General features: G+C 45.7%; 1 protein-coding gene across 2 annotated transcripts in view; it reads left to right on the forward strand.

The window, feature by feature from the left end:
* Positions 1-19,754, forward strand: part of IGF2BP1 (insulin like growth factor 2 mRNA binding protein 1) — a 318,886-nt gene that overhangs the window by 70,663 nt on the left and 228,469 nt on the right. For both annotated transcript variants that reach the window (XM_069237576.1, XM_069237578.1), the window contains one exon: positions 11,306-11,357. In XM_069237576.1, the coding sequence (XP_069093677.1) occupies positions 11,306-11,357 (52 nt within the window). The remainder of the gene's footprint in view (positions 1-11,305; positions 11,358-19,754) is intronic.

A 19,754-nucleotide genomic window follows, 5' to 3' on the forward strand; every position in this document is an offset into this window, starting at 1 on the left:
GTATTTTAGGTGGTGTTATGGGCTAGAAACTTGGATGCAGCTTGAGCCAGTAAATCACACCCAGGATCATACAGCCAGTCAGTGCCTTAGCTACTGAGAAGACCTGGACCTCATGGAGATGGAGAAGCTAGTACTAAACCGCAATTACAAATAATATTCTTGAAATAAAGTGGAAGCAAAGGCACTTTCTTGGGCCCATATGACAATGAATATAGTAGTAAAGTGCTAGTTCCTTTACAGATCAATAACCCAAGACCCTCAGGCTATTATTATCCCATGGCCGGGCCACTGTGTAACATTAACCTTATGGTCCAAGGTTGTTTATAAACTACAGGGCCAGAAGTTTTCTATAGAAGGTCTAATGGACAACTGATCCAATTTTCTAGCATAAACTAGTTTGCAGTTTTTTTTCTTCCAAAAATACAAGAGGTTGGTTAGTGTACCAGTTCCATCAAGATATGGAGGTTCTTAAGTGTTCCAAACTGTAATTCAGGTGTAGGCAGGTTCTTTTGCTTTTAGAGGTGGTACACCCAGTGTATGCACACACTCCATTAGTCTCATTGGGAGGTGGAATTTAGTGCTCATATCCTACCATGTCCTTTGAAACTACCGGGATGACTGGCTGCAGGCAATGAAAACAAATCTCCAAAGGCAGAGGTAAAGACATGAGTTGCTTTATATGGTATTAGACAGGTTGGGGATAGAACATTCTCCTAACATGTGCTACCCTAGGAGGGGCTCTGCATCTCGGCTATGGTTTATTTTGAAATTTCTGTTTATTTTTGTATTGATGCTTCTAACACACAGACTTCCTGGGCTTTTCTGCATCTTACATGGTTGAGATAGCATATGTGCTGATCATGGGCTGGACTTTGTGCCGGTGTTCTAGTAGTTGGGGTGGCCCCTCTTAAGCATGTCTTGATCTGGAATAACTTGCTTAGAATATCCTCTACTACTGCCAGGGAAGGTAGACCTGGTTGAACATATGCCTCCCAGTTTGTCATTCATAACGTTGGTGATCTCATCACACTGAAATGTATACATTGTCCCTCGTTAACACACACACACGCACTCTCTCGCACACTCACCCTCTTGCTTTCCTCCACCCCCCTTTCAGAGTGGCTTGTTGCCTAATAGACAAATGTCATGGAAGTCAGTTCGCTAGCTGTAACCCATTGAAGCTTACTGTGCTAAGCGAGCAACTTTTGGAGGAGCTTCAGTGGGTGTTGAAGGTTGAGGTTTTCAAACATCTCCCAGGCGTGAACACTGCTTCTCTGGCATTGCAGAAAAACAAATCAAATACCAAGACGTTGTTACCCGAATACAAATTCTAGATCCAACCTGAATGCCTCCGAGGAACTGTTCCGGTGTACAGCTTCATTTCGTTTATCCACAAGTATCACTCGTGCTGAAAATATTGTAAAAACTGATGCATCACAGAATGAAGGTGGCAAGCGTGCTCAGCAGGCTTTGGTGTTCAGATTGTTGTCACAAGACCCTACACAGGGCTTTGTATGCAGGCTCGTTCAGTCTAAACGGCCATGTCTTCCTTCTCTGGGCTTTACACACTGAACGCCCCCAATATAATCCTGTATGTTCTGTCCGACTGCATGCACGCTCAGAGTAAGCATTTGTCCCATGCTTCCCGTTCAGTCTTTGAAGAAACCAAATTACTGAGGAATAATACAGCATTACCATATCACCCTCTCTTGGGTATCGATCATCCGGTTTCCCTCTGAAGCACATCTTCTAAAATTTCATTTTTTTAATATCCCAGTTATTACATGTTTCTTCTTGCACATCATACCCTTTTCTCTTGGAAATTAATCTCCCCTTTGTAAGTATCTGAATTTAGGAGTCCTTTGTGCTAGGTCCTATTTAGACTTTTGACATTCACCATGGAAAGTTGCTGTTTTAGAGTAGCTAGTGTATAAAGCTGGCCTGGTGTGTGGTGAGCACCTATGGTGTTATCACCTTATACCATGTCCAGGTATCCCCTATTAGGGAGGTGTAGTCAGTGTCTAGGAAGCCAATGCTTTCTAGAGGTAGTTGTCAATGAGCAGCCAAGACTCATATAGGAGATATGCAAAGCTTATGCAATATCACTGTAGTCACACACCACTTACACATGTTACAAAAATAGTTACTTTATTATGGTTACACAAATACAAAAATACTGTATAGGCAATACTCTACTAGCAGGTGAGTAAACACACTATTGCATACACATTAGTAATTGGTAATGGGCATAGAAGACAATAGAAAACAGTGAAATACCAGAAAATAATACAGACCCTAGGGGGAGACCAAACCATATACTAAGTAAACAGAATGTGAAATGCAGACACCCACCCAAGGATGCAAAATCTGTAGAGGTGAGCTGGAGGAACTCCAAAAAAAAGTACCAGGATGCCCCTTGGCAACCAGCAGAGAAGAGGTAAGTTACCTGGGGTTTCCCCAAACCCACAGATAGACTTACTTTGCAAGAGGACTGTGCAAGACTGGAAGAAACAGAACATGGATCCTGACAGAAAGGTACCTAGTCCAGTTCCATTTGGAGGCGTCCGGCTGGGGCAGGAGCCACTACCGACCATTCAGGAGATGCAGGACCAGGTCGGTGAAGACCTGGAGCCTGCTATGCAGCACAGGAGAAGAGTTCCAGAAGTGATGCAGTTGACGTCCCACATCGGAAGAAGAGTGGAAAACCCACCAACAAGCCTTAGCAAAGGCAAGAGTTGCAAAAGAAGAATTGCAGAGCTGCTGGGGACCAGGAAGGTCTTTTGGTGGGGGGTAAAGTGGGGAGGGGGGAGGGGGGAGGAGGGGGGGAGAGTGGAGGAGAGACTCAACCCAAAGAGTGGAGTCCCAGGTGACCCTCAGCAGTAAGAGTCCGAAGTCGATGCAGCCCCCAAAGGCAACTACCAGGCACAGGAGGTGCATTGAGGCCCACTCAACGTACCTGGAGAGGACAGCTGGTAGAGAGGACCAAGGAGACCACTCCAGACCACCACCTGTGATGCAGGATCCACAGTTTTGCAGCAGAGAAAATCCATGCAGCTGGTAGTTGATGCAGTTGGTTGCCTGCGGATGCAGGAGAGTGATTCCTTCACGCCAAAGGAAATTCCTTCTTGCTTCTAATGCAGATTGAAGACTTGCCGACCTCCGAGGATGAACAGCCGGGGAAATGTTGCAGTTGCTGGAAGAAGCTGGAGAGGCAATGTTGCAGAGCAAATTTGTCGCTGGAGTTGCAGATTCTAGGTAACTGAAGTCCAGTTGCGGTTCCAGTGGCCAGAAGATGAAGTAAATGATGCAGAGGAGTCCTGCTGGAATTTTGCAAGTCGAATCTGAGGGCCCACCCAAAAGGGAGACCCTAAATAGCAGAGGAAGGGGCTTTGATGTCACCTGCCTGACCTGGCCACTCGGATGCTCCCAGGAGCCTCGGCCCACCTTGGATTCAAGATGGCAGAATCAAGTGGTCACATGGAGGAGCTCTGGGCACCACCTGTGGGGTGCTGATGGACAGGGGAGTGGTTACTCCCCTTTCCATTGTCCAGTTTCACACTAGAGGTCCCTGGACTGGTGCAGACTGGGTTATGCCAGGAGGGCACCAAATGTGCCCTTCAAAGGCTACCCCTCCCAAGCCATGCAGCACCTATTTCCAAATGGAGAGGATGTTGCCGCCCTTTCCCATTGTTCTGCCTTCCTGGGCTTGAGTTGGTCAAGCAGCAGGAGGGCAGAAATCTGTCTGTAGGATAGCAGAAGCGTAGGCTGCCCAGGAAAACGATGCAAACTAGTAGGAGCAAAGCTATGGGTCCTCTAAAGAGCACACAGAGTGCATGGCATTATACAACTAATACTGGTGACTGTATTGGGGTGTGATTCAAACATGTTTGCTACCAAATATGCTCAGGCTTGGTGTTTTCATTATGTAGCTGGACACAGGTTGCCAGTACATGGGTAAAATGGCATTCCCCACACTTATGAAGTCCAGGAAAATGTAGCTGTAGTTCTTAGGGGTTGCTCCCGTGACCAGTCGTCTTCACGGTCCAAGTCTTTTAGGTGAATTCAAAATCAAAAAGAAGCATAAAAAATCCAAGTGGGCCTTGTCTCAGCCTTATCATTTTACTGAAGTTAAAAGGACATTAAGGAGCCCCGGCCCTCCTACCTACCCCTAAGTATCCCCATGGCTCATACCAAGTCTCTTGATGAGGAGCAGATTCCACAGCTGATCACAGTGCCCTTGAATTTCCAGGGTTCATCAGTGATGTCGCAGCAGGTTGATGCATTCAAGGAAGCTATGTTCTGAAGAATTGGCACACTGCTGGCTCCCTGTGATGCTTCTTCAGGCCCAAAGGATCGGTGGAGGCCTCCAGTGGAGTTATCGCCAGTGGGCCCTGCTATCTGTGCCTCCCAAACCCATTGTGGGTTCAGCTCACACTCTGGACCAGACTGCGCCTCAGGTACCACTACTCGTGCTGATTCTTGCTGCATCAGGAAGAACACTGATGTCACCAACACAGGCGGAGGATGCAGATCCTGTTGCTCTGTCTAAGTTGAACTAGATCAGTCTCTATCCAGATTAAGGTCTCGTCCTGGAACAGTCCCAGTATGACAGATCCCTGTTGACTCGACATAACCGCACCTTTGCCTGTGAGCTGACTTCAACGTTTCAGAATGCATTCTGACCAAACAGTCAACCTTTGATTGTGTTAAATGTACCCCACAATACAATAACTAATTTCTATTTGGACCTAAAAGGGGTTGGTGAACTGGCCTCTTCTGACACAGAGCTGTTTTCCGCCCCCGGTCACTCAGCTGAATAGACAGCCTCATTTGTTTTCATCAAGTGGGCAACTGAAGTTCTGGACTTAACAATTGCTGTCTGAAGTCAAAACCAATGTCCTCACTAAAGTTTTACAGCCAAAACCGCCCTAGTCTAAACCCTTTTTCCATTTCTACAAAGCTTTGACTGATACTCATTGGCATCTGTGTTAAGCTGCGTTTCTGCCTACCTGTTACTAGGCAGGTAGAAGGATGCCACAAACCTGCTCCCAGTGACCAGGCTTTTTTGACATCATCCTACTCCTTACAGGCTAGTGGTTCAGGCCTCCACTTTGACAACCAGCCCAAACTATATTTCAACGACCACTCTAGATAGGGAGTCAGAGACTTGACACAGTTGGGAAGCCAGTATTCTTTTCAACTAGCCTCACCCATTGATCAGTCAACTCTTGTTTGCTGGACAGGTACTCCCACACATTACATGTAGGGCCGGCTTTAGGACTGGTGTCACGCTGTGTGACAGATTGTAAGCCCCCCCCCTCCTCGGTTTCACTCACTACCACCTGGCAAATGTTGCCCTCATCTCCATCGCTCCCCTTTCACATACATTCATGTGTTTTAAAGCACTTGTAAAGGCTGGCTTTACTAATCCACTCAGCTAGCCACATAAAATATAGGTGCATATTTAAGAGCCCCTGGCGCCATTCTAACGCCACATTAGCATAATTGTTTTACACTAATGTGGCGTTAAAAGGCCAAAAACACCATGCCATATTTACAAAGTGGCGTAATGCATGCATTGCGCTTCTTTGTATCCCTTTGCTCTACATTATGCCTGCGCCAGGCATAATGTAAGCAAAGGTGGCATTCCCCCGTTAGGGAGGGCCCAAAAAATGGCGCAAACCAATCTGACAGATTTTCTTTGTGCCGTTCTCCTCCCCCCCCCCCCCCCTGGCACTTTTAACACCTGTTCAGAGCAAGCGTTAAAAGGAGGCGTCTGTTGGTTACAATAGGCCTCTGGGTGCTTTGCAGGATTAAAATCGACAATTTTACACTAATCCTGCAAAGCGCCGGACTAGCGTGAAATTCTGACACTAGTCCCCTAAGTGCTGCCATGTTGTGCCATATTTTAAACACGGCGCGCACACAGTGGTGTTAGGGGAGCGCAAAGGGGCACAAGAAAAGTGGTGCAGCGCCACTTTTTAAAAGACCCTAGTGCCATTCTAACGCCACATTAGTGTAATTGGTTTTTAAGCTAATGTGCCATTAGAAGGCCAAAAATGCGGTGCCATATTTACAAAGTGGCGCAATGCATGCTTTGCGCCACTTTGTAACCTTTTGCGCTACATTATGCCTGTGCCAGGGATAATGTATGCAAAGGGGGGCATCCCCCCCGTTAGGGGGCAAGAAAATGGTGCAAAGATATCAGACAGATTTCTTTGTGTCATTTTTTTCCAGCACTTGTAATGCCTGCTCACAGCAGGCATCAAAAGGAGGCTTCCTTTGGTTACAATGGGCCTCTGGGTGTTTTGGAGGACTAGCGTCAACATTTTTGATGCTAATCCTGCAAAGCGCTGGACTAGCATAAATTCTGGCACTAGTCCCCAAACTACCGCCATGGTGCACCGTATTTTAAATGACACACGGTGGCCACTTTTTCCAAATATGCCCCATAGGGCAGTGCTTAATTTATAAATCAGTGTGCCAGTACTCACTTAAACTCATGTCTGCTGCAGTTAAATGTGTGAACACGGAATACAGGGGCAGCGTAATCCTGAATCCATCTAAGGCCTCTTCATCCATTTACAGGCACTCCCTGCCCCTTCAGCTCACTCCTGTGGGTTTCTGCTTTTTCCCATTGTGACACTTCTTCGGTTTTCTCTTCCTCAGTCTTTCCCATATGCGTCTTTCTTGCAGTAAATGCTTGAGGCAGAAAAATAAGCGCTGTCCCTCAACAATAAGTGCTGGTGCTCAGCCCCGGAAACAAGCGCAAATGAAGCACTGCGATAGGGGTATATTTAAATGCCACTCTAACACCAAATTAGTGTCCTTTTTTTCTTCTTTTTTTTTTTCTTTTTTTCTTTCCTTTCACTTCTTTTACTAATGGGGTGTTAGAAGGCCAAAAACACTGTGCCATATATACATAGGCGCAATGCATGCACTGCGCCACTTCGTAACCCTTTGCGCTACGCTATGCCTGCGCCAGTCATAATGTATGCAAAGGGGGCATACATTATGTGCAGTGCCACTTTTCTTAAATATGCCCCATAGTTCTGTTTTTTGCAGCAGGCATATTAACCCTGTATGCTACTTAATATTGAGTCAAAGCTGCCACTAGGCAAAACTCTCATCTCTCTCTCTAGCAGAAACATTAATCACAAGAGGTATCTTGACATTTGAATTGTTTCTTGAAGGTTACATACACAAGGAACTTTTCAGCAGGTGCTTTTAAGTCACAAGTTTCGGAAGTTACTGATAAACGCAGCGCCCCCCTGAGGTCGGTGCCCAGTGCGGTCAACGCCCAAAAGCAGGCCATGATTACATGACTTGGTCACAAAAATCTTGTCAGCCATCCTGAAAGAATCACAGGCTAATATGGCACATATTATACAGGATTGCCAGGGTGCAGCCAAATATGTCACATGGTCAGGCCTGACTGACTGTTTAAGCAGAGTAGTCAGAACTAGCATGGTGCTCTGGTGTCATCTGTGGATGAGATCCATGGGCTTCTTTGGTGCCGTTCAGGTGTTACTCATGGATATCCCTTTGGATGGGTCTTGCCTATTGTGAGAAGACCCACTCTGCCGAGGAGTGCTTTTAAAGAAAGCAACACCGCAGTGCACTCACTCAGTCTACACTGCAAGCCAGTGTCCTCAAAACATTTGCCCCATTTTGAGGCATCTGCATGGGTTTTGCTTGTACGTAATGTAATGTCAGTGTATCACCCCAACAGGAGGTACCTCAGTCCTTTTGGGGTCTGGTCCAGGAACCATGTCCAGGCCTGCAAGCACAGTGAGTCTCCTAGTCAATCTGGGTTCACTAACAATGTGCTGAAGTCCTATCGGACTCCTTCACAGAGGCTCCTATTCATTGGCACCATCCAGGGTTTGGTGCATTACTGGGCCTTCCTTCCAAATCAAAGTCTGATATTCAAGCTGTTATCTGTGTTTCAGTCTTGCTCTTGGATCTCAGTGAGCGTATGCTCTGAGACTACTTGAACTATTGATCTCCTGTACCCTATTCATTAACCATGCCAAGTGACGTGCATGCTCTGCAGTGGGACCTGAAGTCTCATTAGCCCAGAATCGAGGGAACCTATCTGACTCTGTCCAAGATTTGGAGGAGACTGCTCAGGGTCTGCAGTGGTGGCTCAGCAGCAGTTGGACTAGCAGCAGACCTTTCCCCTGCCCCGCTCAGAGCTGATGGTGGTGACTGGCGCATTTCTGCTGGGTTGGGGAGGTCATATGGAAAAGGTGGAGATGAAAAGGTCTCTCGTCTCCTGCAGAGCAGTGCCTCCACATCAGCTTGTTGTTCTGGTGGTCCATTTTGCTTGGTGTTGAAAGTGGCAACGTGGACTACATTAAGTCTTACTAAAAAAAAAAAAAAAAAAAAAAAGTAATGATTGTCATCAGTGCTACCAGGCGCCCTTCTACCAAGTCTGTTTACACTGGATGCTGGGACATGTTTGTGGGTTAGTATGGTATCTGTAATACAGAACCGTTGCAGCCCAAACTGTTGGATATCTGTGTGTCTTTAGCTGAATAGAACTTGAAGTGAACACTTTGAAAACGTATGGTTGGTCCAGTAAACAAAAAGGCAGAAAGGGAAGCAGACAACCTTTTAAATCTGTTATGATGTGATATCTTAGTTTTACTCGCATGTTTCCTCCTAAATCCTTTGTGGGCAACGGACTACTTGTGGGATTCACTGGGGCAAAGAAAGGTAAGGCAGTGCATGACGGAACATTAGCCAGGTGTACTCCTTTGCATTAAGATCTGCTGTACACTGGCCAACAAGCAACCCGTAGAAGGAACCAGGCTTCTACAACTGCACTGGCACACAGTACCTGTCCTGGACATTTGTCAAGCTGTAATGTTGTTGTCCTTGCCCACATTCATGAAACATTACTGCCTTGGCAGCCAGATTTGCCAGTAAGTACATTTTGCCCATCCGGCCCTGTAGGGTTTTCTGGTGTGTTTCCTATGCCACAGACCCTATAGCTTTGGGATTTACTACTTTTGGTATCTGTTGTAAAGGTGAATAATCTGTTGTTAGAAGTATCCATGAGTAGAACAAGTTGCTGTTCTTCGGTAGTGCTGTTTATGGGAGATACTCTTCTAACTGCTTGTGCCTCACCACCCTCCTGCCTCCCAGTGGAATGGACTCCTTTCAGTTCTAAAAATGTTTCAAATTAGAGAGCTGCACATTGGTGCAAATAATTGACTGTCAAAAAGCGGACGTCAGTGTGCTTGGGTGACTCGTATATGCGGCTCTAGCTGTCACTCGTGTGGCAGAGTAAGGATCGACTCGGGGCTACACAGCGTCACCTACTGGTGCACAGGGGCTTTTATGAAAGTCTCATTGTTCCACTCTGGCAATTTTGGATATTCCAAGGATGAGTGATCTACGATTAAATAGAGTATCCACTAGAAAGGGCTTCACCGAAGGCAAGTAACTTTTTTTTTTTTTTCTTCAATACAGTAAAGGGGTTTGTACAGTAAAAGTAACACCATTTACTATAAGAGCTAAATGTAGGCTTGTTTGCTGTGGACTGCAACTTGGTTATTTATTTTTTTACAGAAACTACATAGATCTATTAAGTCTTCAAATGGAGCTACCGATTTGATTGTTGTTTAACTTTTATGTTGCAGTATATGTCGACTTTTCTTTAAGCAACTTAACTTTTTCCTGATAAGCAGGAGTTTCTTTTTGTATTTAATATGCACAGATAATTTCACAGTTCTGCATATTTAACCTTTAATCACAAGATCCTAATTTGCAGTTCCGCTCTGCATCCTTCGCCTTTTCTTTGTAGCATAATTTAATCCTGCTTCACAATCTGCAGCCACTGACTTCTATGCAAGGATTCAAAAGGCTGTTGCGTTCTTCAGGGCCCATTTCTGGTCCTCTCTAGAGAAGTCTTCCAATCAAGGAGATTTTTAAAGCCTTATTTGCAGATCCACCCTCAAGCATTGACTCCAATTCCACTGCATCTTAATTATTTAGTGGAATTCTTATGTCAGTTTGGAAGAATGACCGCAGGCAGTTAATGACTAGTGTTTGGGTCTCTGGGTTTCTGCATAAATGTCTTGCTTTCCAGTGTATTTGTTAAAATTGCATCTAGAAATTTCACAACTCATTTACTAACTGAAGTTAACTTCTAAGTGCTACTGTTCTGATTTGATAGCACAGTTCAGTTGCTGTTCTATGACAAACCATACGTGCCGTCTACAGGGCCCAGAGCAGAAACAGTCTCAATAGTAATGGTGAAACAATATAATCTGTACACTTAATAAACAAAAAATAATAGTCCATTAAGGAAAATTAGGTGTTTATTCCACAAAGAACAGGCAGCTGACACGTGTTTCGTCTTTGACTTTTTCAAGGCTGCAAAGACATACATAACATATTGGTAAACAGTAATTCAACCTTATAAGCATAACTAAAAACCTACACTTTTGACACAAATGGGTTAATCAACACCAGTACACTCAATAAGGCATGAAAGGTGAAGTGCACGGAGAACGTGTGCCAACAGTAGTAACACAATACTTAAAAGTAGCAAACCGATGTGCCAGAGATGGATCACAAGATTTGAAACCAGAGGGAGAGAAACTCAATCACACTTTTTTTTTACACTAGTTGGGTAGCGTAGTGGCTCCACCTGTTGAGCAGACTATTGGTATTTATTTAAAGTTTATTTACTTATGGGAAGTGCGGTATTGGCTACACGGCAGCTACCACTTCTCCTCTTTTGCACAAGTGTAGTCTCTTTCCTGTCTCGTAATCTTGTGGGAAAGTGTTTTTAGGCACTCTGATATTTTCACAAGCGGAGTTCCAACTGGATTCCATGATCTTCAAAACCAATATAACTGGCAGTGATAAAGTGAGCAATTTGCAGCTGTCAGTACAGACTAGGAATATTTGAGACTTGTCTTAACAGTGCATATAGCGCACAGAATGAAATATTTGACTGAGGCTGTGTTATTTCTAACATGAAACCATCTTAGGGTGAATGTGCTAATTAGACTTTTTTGTCACCTAAAATTAAACGTCCTACTCATCCAACACATTGACTGTGAACTGTCAAATTGTTCCCTGAGCCATAGGTACTCTTGTTCTCATCCAAGAAGTTTCGGATGAGTTCTGTGGTTTCAGATGCTGTTTAAATTCCTGTAATAGCTTTGTGAGTCACCCATTCGAATGTTAAAAAAAAAAAAACCCATGAAAAGTAACTTCTTAAAAGTTGTGTTTTTTTTTTTTTTGTATTACCCTTTTAGTGTGACTTTGTTCTATTTATCAACAGGTCTTGGATGGTTTACTAGCTCAGTATGGAACTGTTGAGAACTGTGAACAAGGTAAGAGTCCTGATTCAACAGTATTTGTTTCTTTAATTCAGGTATAAAGTTTAGATTGTGAGTCAGTGGCACTGACTGGTTTGTTTACCGAGTCAGACTTCTCCAATACACAATTGGAATAAATCCGCATGTAGTGAATGTGCCGAGGTTGACTCATTGAGACTTCGTCTGTAGATCTAGATGTGTGATTCAGTGCAAGCATCTCGTATGGCAGTAATCCTAATTGAGGCATGCAAAATCTTAGGCATAAATGCAGCAGGGACGCTTCAGTCTCGCACACTCGCATAGTGGGTACGTTGTAGGTAAGCATGCAAGCTCCTGCGCTCAGAAGCCTAAGAGGTGTACAACAAGCATCACATGACAGCATACTTTCGGCAAACCTATATCACAAATGGTACATATTAACAGTGTAAGCTTCCATGTTCTGTACGCCTTAGAGTGAACAGACACTGTCTTCTAAGCTGCTAAAAACACCAAATGCTTGCTTCAATAAAAGCCAAATATATAGACCTGTTTTAATGTTTACATATTTGTGTATTTGAAGCATGTCTGCTTCTTGGCTAATATAGTAAACACTTAACTTTTGTAAAATGGGTTTTGCATCATTGGATCCTTTTCTGTTTCTGGATTCACATGCTGTGCATTATTTTGCCACCTAGTGGTTGGGTCTGGAAAGTTGTGTTGTAGTATTTTTTCCCCCTTTTTTTTTTTTTTTTTTTTTCTTCTTTTTCCTTTGGAGCGTCGTCAGCCGCCATTTGATGCTTAGTCCATCCTCTGTGTGATGTCAGACAGTTCTCTGGAAGTTCCTGTGCCTGGCTTCCATCTTAAGATTCTTTCTTCCATTGTTTGGTCTGGACAGAGGAGCACTGAATTTTTTTGAAATACATAATTTGTAAAAGAAGGAAAATTGGAAGTTTGTCGAAGGAGATGACGAGAGAAGACACCTCCACGTGTCCCACCAGGGGACACTGTTAGGAATTAGCCTCGTGCCCCGTCTGACAACTCTAGCCACGGAGAGGCATAATCTGCACTGGAGGCACCAGCAAACTCCTGAACCACACGATAAACAGGAAGAGCTCTTTAAGGCAGATGACGAGTACGCTCAAGGTTTTGCTGATTCCTGCTATTTCGAGGACACATGGCAGGATCTTGACATCGATTCACCTTAAGATGGTAAAGATAACTACTCATAAAGGCCATTGCCACTGAATGACCTGGCCATGTACAATAGCATTGTGAAAAGGTCTGCAGACACCCACGGGGTACTGCTTTAAGAAGAGGATGGGTTATGCTTCCTCCTAGAGAAACTATTGCCACCCCAAAAGGGAAACCTTTACTTGCCCATGCTTCCCAGAATCCTGGATCAGGGATAAAGAGGCCTTTAGGGAACCAGCTAACGTGAGGGCACTGGTGCCCAGAGTAGAGAAAAAAAATACAAACAGTGCACGCAGTACCCTAAATACATTAAGGATCATGTCCCCGCAGACCCAATTATTGTGACCCTTGCAAGGAAGAGAAACCTCCACAGGTCCACCACCTGAGAGTAAGAGGCTGGACCTGGTGGGAAGCAAAATGAAAGGGAGGCACCATGCAATGGAGGATAGCCAACACCAGTGCCTATATGAACCGCTACTGACCCCAGCAATGGCAGGAAATCAAAGACCTCATGCAACACCTCCATGAGGATTACAAAAAGAGTCCAGGTGATCATTTGGGAAGGGCATCTCAAATAAATGCTTAAAGTCAGCACTAGAAGCGGTGGATAGGGTCAGCAGATAGATGTGCACGGGCATCACCCTAAGGAGACACGCCTGGCTCAGGATCTCCGGATTCAAGCCCGATGTACAGGCGTTAATGATGAACATTCCCTTCACAGGGGGTTCCTTATTTAGACAGGCAGTGGATGACACCCTGCAATAAAGGACAATGAAACCGCAGGAGCAACAGGCGTTCTGCTGCAGTTAAGGAGGCACACATGAAGGGCACTCCCAGTAGAAGCCCCAGAGGCAGAATGCCTTTTTAATACAGGGCAGCAACAAAGTCAGCAATAAGCGTCTTCCTTTCAAGCCACACAACTGCAACCTTGCCAACAATGGCAGCATCCAGCAAGACAGCTCTTTTGAAGTTACTGTCCGGTCTAGGATGCCCAACACAGAACACCAGTTTGGGGGCAGGTGGTTGGGGGGGGGAGGGGGGGATTTGGAGGTAGGGGGGGAAGTTTGTGGACAGAATCAAGGATTTCCTCCAGAAATGGAGAAATATCACCACAGACCAATGAATCGTAAATATCATCTGCTACGGATACTGTATAGAACTGAACAAGCATCCCCCACAAAGACCCCCAAAAGGCAAGGTCTTCCAAAGGGAAAGAACTTGTGCCAGCATAAGAGAAGGGCACATGGAACTATTTACCATATTTCCTAATGCCAAAAGAAGATCTGACCTTAAGGCCAATCTTAGACCAGTGATTCATAAACAAATTCATATGAGCACAACGCTTCGAGATAACAAGCTTACAAGAAGTAATCTCACTACTGCAAGAGGGAGGTTTAATGGGTACCCTAGACCTAAAGGATGCATACCTACATATCCCTGTGAACAAAGGCCACAAATATCTGGTTCAGGCTAGACAACGAAGACTACCAATTCAGTACTACCCTTTGGCATAAAGTCTGTGCCAAGAGTCTTTCTTTACCAAGGTTCTCTCCGCAGTAGCAGCATACTTAAAAAGGCAAGGGATCCACATTTACCCCTACTTGGATGACTTGCTAATAAAGGCACAATCAAGGAGTAAATACAAGCGGAACATACAAATGGTAATGCACATGGCACAGCTCCTGGGGTTTACAATAAACCAGAAGTAGTCATCACCTCAGCCAGAACATGTAAAGGTGTTCTTAGGGGCACACTGGACTCCATGAGGGCAAAAGCATACCCAGTCCAGAAGAAGGTAGAAGCCATCGAGAAACTAGTCTGTACCAGAAAGGGGGAGAGGGGGTCAGTCTGACAGTAAGGATTGTCATGAAGCTCATGGACATGATGGCATCATGCATACCACTGATCCCACATGCAAGATTACCCACGTGGCCCATCCAGGAATGGATCTGCAACAAATGGTCACAAGCCGTAGAGAGCTGGGAGGATCTAGTGGTTATCATAACAAAAGTATAAAGGGAGCTACAGTGGTGGAAAACAGACATTAGCATAGGGAGAGCTTTCAATACACCAGCTCCAACTGTGACTATAACTACGGATGCATCACACAAGGACTGGGGAGCTCATACCAGCCCTCTGAATGTACAGGCCTATGGAACGGCTCCGATGCAGTGAAACACATCAACTACCTAGAACTGAAAACAGTCTTCCTGTCCCTAAAAGCCTTCCAAGCACACTTGACAGGCAGAACAGTTCTGATGTAGACGGTCAGTACAGCCACCCTGTTCTACCTGAATAAGACATCTGGCACTGGGCAATACAACACCAAATAACTTTCCAAACAATTCACCTAGCAGGAGAATCTGCTCAGAGGCAGACAATCTAAGCAGAAAAGAATAGTTCACACGAGTGGGAACTAAAGCAAGAGGTCATCCAAAGGATTTTCAACACCTGGGGCACACCAAGCATAGACTTGTTCGTCACAGCAACAAACACAAAATGCCATTACTTCACCTCCAGGTTTCCACACCCCTGGTCAAAGAGGGATTCCCTGTCCATAAATTGATCAGGGAACTTTGCATATGCCATTCCTCCAATTCCCCTAATCCACGTGGTGCTGGAGCAAGCCAGACACTCGAGCAAAATCATCCTCCTAGCCCCATAGTGGGACTGGCAGGCTTGGTACTGAGATCTACTGGAAATGTCCAAGGGGCAGATGATCACACAGAAACCAGTGAAGGACCTATTGACAGTACAACATGGGGAAGTCTGTCACCGAGAACCAGCCACACTCAACCTAGCAGCTTGGCTCTTGAATACTTAGAAGTCAGACCCCTACAATTCCCTCTAAAGATGACGGAAACCTGAGGGAAACAAGGAAACCAAGCTCACCGTACTGATTTACATTTAAATGGAAGAGATGCATCCATTGGTGCACAGACAATAAGATGGACTCAAGAAGACCCCAGAACACAGTACTAATATACCTAACCCACCTGCTTGATGGTGGCCTCACCTATGCTTCAGTAAGGGTACATCTGGCAGCAACAGTGGCATTCAAGAAGGGTACATCAGAATCCAGCCTCTTTACATTCACAGTAGTGAAGAGATTCCTAGAAGGATCAAATAGTGGCACCACCAAGATAAGCACCAACTCCATTGTGGAATCTGAACTCAATCGATGACAACCATTCAAATCCATGCACAAATCAGATCTACAGTCACTCTCCCTAAAGACCGCTTTCCTAATAAGAATTGCATAGCTACTCCGTCTGCGATCTGCAAGCACTAATGGTACAGGAACCTTGCTTACAGATACACAAGGACAAGGTGGTCCTCAGAACTAACCCTTAGTTCTTTCTAAAGGTAGTAACGCAGTTCCACGTTAAAGCATACTGGTACTGGCTTTTGTCCAGGAGTTCAACACAAGCAGAAAGAGCCCTCCACACTCTGGACATTCGAAGGGCCCTAATGTACTACTACAGGAGCATTTCGCAAGGTAAACCAACTTTTCGTGTTATTTGCCAAACTAAATAAGGTATCGCCAGTATCCAAAGCAACTATTGCCAGATGGATTGTTGCCACCATCCAAATCTGCTATGCAAAAGTGGGGAAACCGCTAACTAGTAGACTCACAGCACAATCAACCAAAAAGCGGTGCCACACTGGTGTATCTGGCAAACATACCTATTGAAGGGATCAGCACTGCAGCGACATGGGCATTGCCGCACACCTTCACAAAACACTATCATGTGGACATTCAAATGAACAAGGAAGTGCAAGTAGGACAGAAAATACTACAACGCCTATTTGTCATCTCATCCCCATTTCACCACAGCCAGCCCAGAGAAAGGGCACCCTTGTGTAATCGATCGCACAGCATATGAATCTAGAAAAGGCTTCATGCTGCAAAACAAAATGTTTTCTTACCTGTAGAAGTCGTTTTGCAACTCAGAGGTTTCTGGATTCACATGTCTGATCCACCCACCTCCCCAGAAATGGGATACGAAGCAAACCGGTGGAGAAAGACAGAAAAGGAAGAAAAAGAGAAAAATCTGAAGATGGACGCAACTCACAGGAACTTCTGGGGCACCGTCTGATGTCACACACAGGGCAGACTAAGCACCAAATGGTGGTCAACGCCACGATGGGGGGATGGGGAAGGGAAGGCTAGAACACAACTTTCTGAACCAAACCACTAGATGGCGGACTAATGCACAGCATGTGAATCCAAAAAACTCTTCGAGCTATAAATCTACCTCTACAGGTAAACCATTTTGTTTCTAGGCTGAAAAGGCATCTTCGTATATTTATTTTTATGACCACTTGTTAGTTTGATTCAGATTAGCGTGTCAACCAGAACTTCAGGGACAAATTTGGAGCTTTGACTTTGATTTGTAAAGGACACTCTTAAATTTGACCCTCTAATCAAGAGCTTGCATCATTCTCGCCAAGGCACATGTTCAAAATAGGAAGCTGGCCTGGTGTGTGGTGGGTACCTAAGGTACTTAAACCTTATTCCAGGTATCCCCAATTAGTGTAGGCAGTATCTAGAAGCCATGCTCTCTAGAGGTAGCTGTGGATGAGCAGCCTAGGCTTATCTAGGAGACATGCAAAGCTCATGCAGTACCACTATGGTCACACAGCACTCACACAAATGAAAGAAAACACTCAATGTGACCAAATAAAGGTAGACTAAAAACATGGAATGCGAACACAGAACCCCTACCTAGTTAAGTGGAATGTGTAAATGGGAGATGGGAGTACTAGGAAACCCCAAAGTTAAGTACAACAGTGCCCCCTAGCAACCAGGAGAAAGTGAGTAAGTTAGTGGATTTTCCCCCAAACCACCCAAAAGGAGGAAAAGAAGAAAATGCAACACCCAGACAAGACTGCAAGAAACCAGCAGTGGAAGAGGAGGACCTGTGGAAGAAGGGAACCAAGTCCAGAAGTCACAGAAGAGTCCACTAAGAGTAGGAGCTACTACCCACCCAGCAGTGGATGCAGAAGAAGGTCGACAGTGATTTGAAGGTTGTCAGCACTGCAGCCTGTGAAGAGTTCCTGAGGGTTGCAGATGACTTCTCACGCTGGAAGAAGAATTGCAGTCTGGTGTTGGTGCAGGAATTCCACCAACAAGCCTTGACACAGGCAAAGGTCGCGGTTGGCAAAAAGTGAAGCTGCCGGGGACCAGCAAGGCCCAGGAGGACTCCACTCCGAAAGGGTGGTGGAAAGATGGAGGGGACCCTCAGACACAGAGCCCACAGGAACAAAGGCAACACCCACATGAGTCCCACAGGACGAGGACACAGGAGTCGCAGAAGAGCCCACGCAGCACGATTAAAGAAGTATCCCACGCCTCCCGAGAACCACGCAGAGGGCTGTGCTTCGCAGGTAGGAGTGATGAGAGCTGGAGCTACATGTTGCCTGAAGATCTCTTGGCGATGCAAACAAGCCCTGGCAGCTGCAAGAGACGTGGTGCACGAGGGTACTGTCCTGCGTGGTAAGGCAAGAACTTACCTCCACCAAAGTTGGACAGCTGGCAGGGAGGACCAAGAGGACTACTCCGGACCACCACCACCGTGATGCAGGATCCATGCAGCTCAGGATGAGAGGAGATTTACACAGCCAGTCATTGTTGCGGTAGGTGCCTGCGGATGCAGGGGAGTGACTCCTTCACTTCTTCCTTCTCGTGCAGACCGAAGATATTCCGCCCTCGGAGGATCAGAGCTGTGGAAATGTTGCAGAAGCTGGAAGGAGCATTAGAAACAAAGTTGCAGGAATAGTCTTTTTCGTGGATCCAGATTGTCGATTCCTGGAGGAGTCCTGCTGGAATCTTGAAAGCCAAATCTGAGGACCCACCTAAGAGGGACTCTAAATAGCCCTAAATTGGTGACCTAACCAGGTGACCAACTATCAGGAGGAGGCTCTGCCTGGCCACGCAGATGCTCCGAGTGGACACTGCAACCTTGGATTCAAGGTGGCAGAACCCAAGGACCCTCTGGAGGAGCTCTGAGCACGACCCCTGGGGTGGTGATGGACAGGGGAGTGGTCACATCATGTGGAGGTCCCTGAGCCGGTGTAGACTGGTTTATGCACAGAGGGCACCAAATGTGCCCTTCAAAGCATACCAGTGGCTTGGGGAGGCTACCCCTCCCAAGCCATGTAACACCTATTTCCAAAGGGAGAGGGTGTTACCCCCTTCTTCCCCCGGCCCCCCCCCCAACCCCAAGGAATTGCTTTGTTCTGCCTTCTTGGAATTAAGCTGTTCAAGCAGCAGGAGGGAAGATACATGTCTGAGGGGTGGCAGCAGCTTTGGCTGACTGGAAAACCCTGGAAGGGCTGGTAGGAGCAATGCTAGGGGGCTTCTAAGGAGCCCCCAGAGTGCATGGAGTCATACTTTCAATATTGGCAACAGTATTGGGGTATAATTCTGACGTGTTTAATGCAATACATTACTGGGTTCGGAGTTACCATTATTTAGCTGCACATAGATAGTGGCCTGTGGTCAGTACACGCATGAAATGGTGTTCCTGCACTCACGGAGTCCATAAAAATGGCACTGGAGTTTGTGGGGGTACTGCTGTTAGTGCAGGGGTGCTGTCAAACACAGGAACTTTCACCCTGCCCTCTGGGCTAGGAGCTCCTGCCGTAGGGGTGACTTAGTGACCTGTGATGCACCCTTTCACGTGGACTGCAATGGCATGCCTGCAGAACACTTTGCCTGGGCTCCCCATAGGTGGTATTAAAAATGCTGCAGCCCATTGGGATCCCTGGGTACCCCCAATGCCCTGGGTGCCTCTGTACCATATACTCCGGACTTACATGGGGGCACCAGTATGCCAAATATGGGGTGAAAATGGTACAAGTTAGAAGGGAGAGAGCATAATCACTGGGGTCCTGGTTATAGCAGAATCTGTGGACACAGCCGAACACACTAACAGGCAGAAAAATGGGGGTAACCATGCCAAGAAAGAAGGTACTTTACTTCAGTCAGAGTACCAGAATTCCAATCAACTCGACTGATTTACTCTGTTGTAAACCCATCTCTTTATTGAGGGTTTCCACATCCATGATCTGGCCACTCTGGGCTTACTTTTTGTAACTGGAGAAGTTTGAGTTTATAGTGCTAGTGTGAGCTAGAAGTCTACTTTAATTCCTCAAGACCTAGTCTCTGTGACTGGAAGCATACAACTTTTGCATTTTTCGCATGACTAGGGATTTATTACACTTGATTTAATCTAC

Source organism: Pleurodeles waltl, chromosome 6, assembly GCF_031143425.1.
Source record: "Pleurodeles waltl isolate 20211129_DDA chromosome 6, aPleWal1.hap1.20221129, whole genome shotgun sequence".
Taxonomy (NCBI): domain Eukaryota; kingdom Metazoa; phylum Chordata; class Amphibia; order Caudata; family Salamandridae; genus Pleurodeles; species Pleurodeles waltl.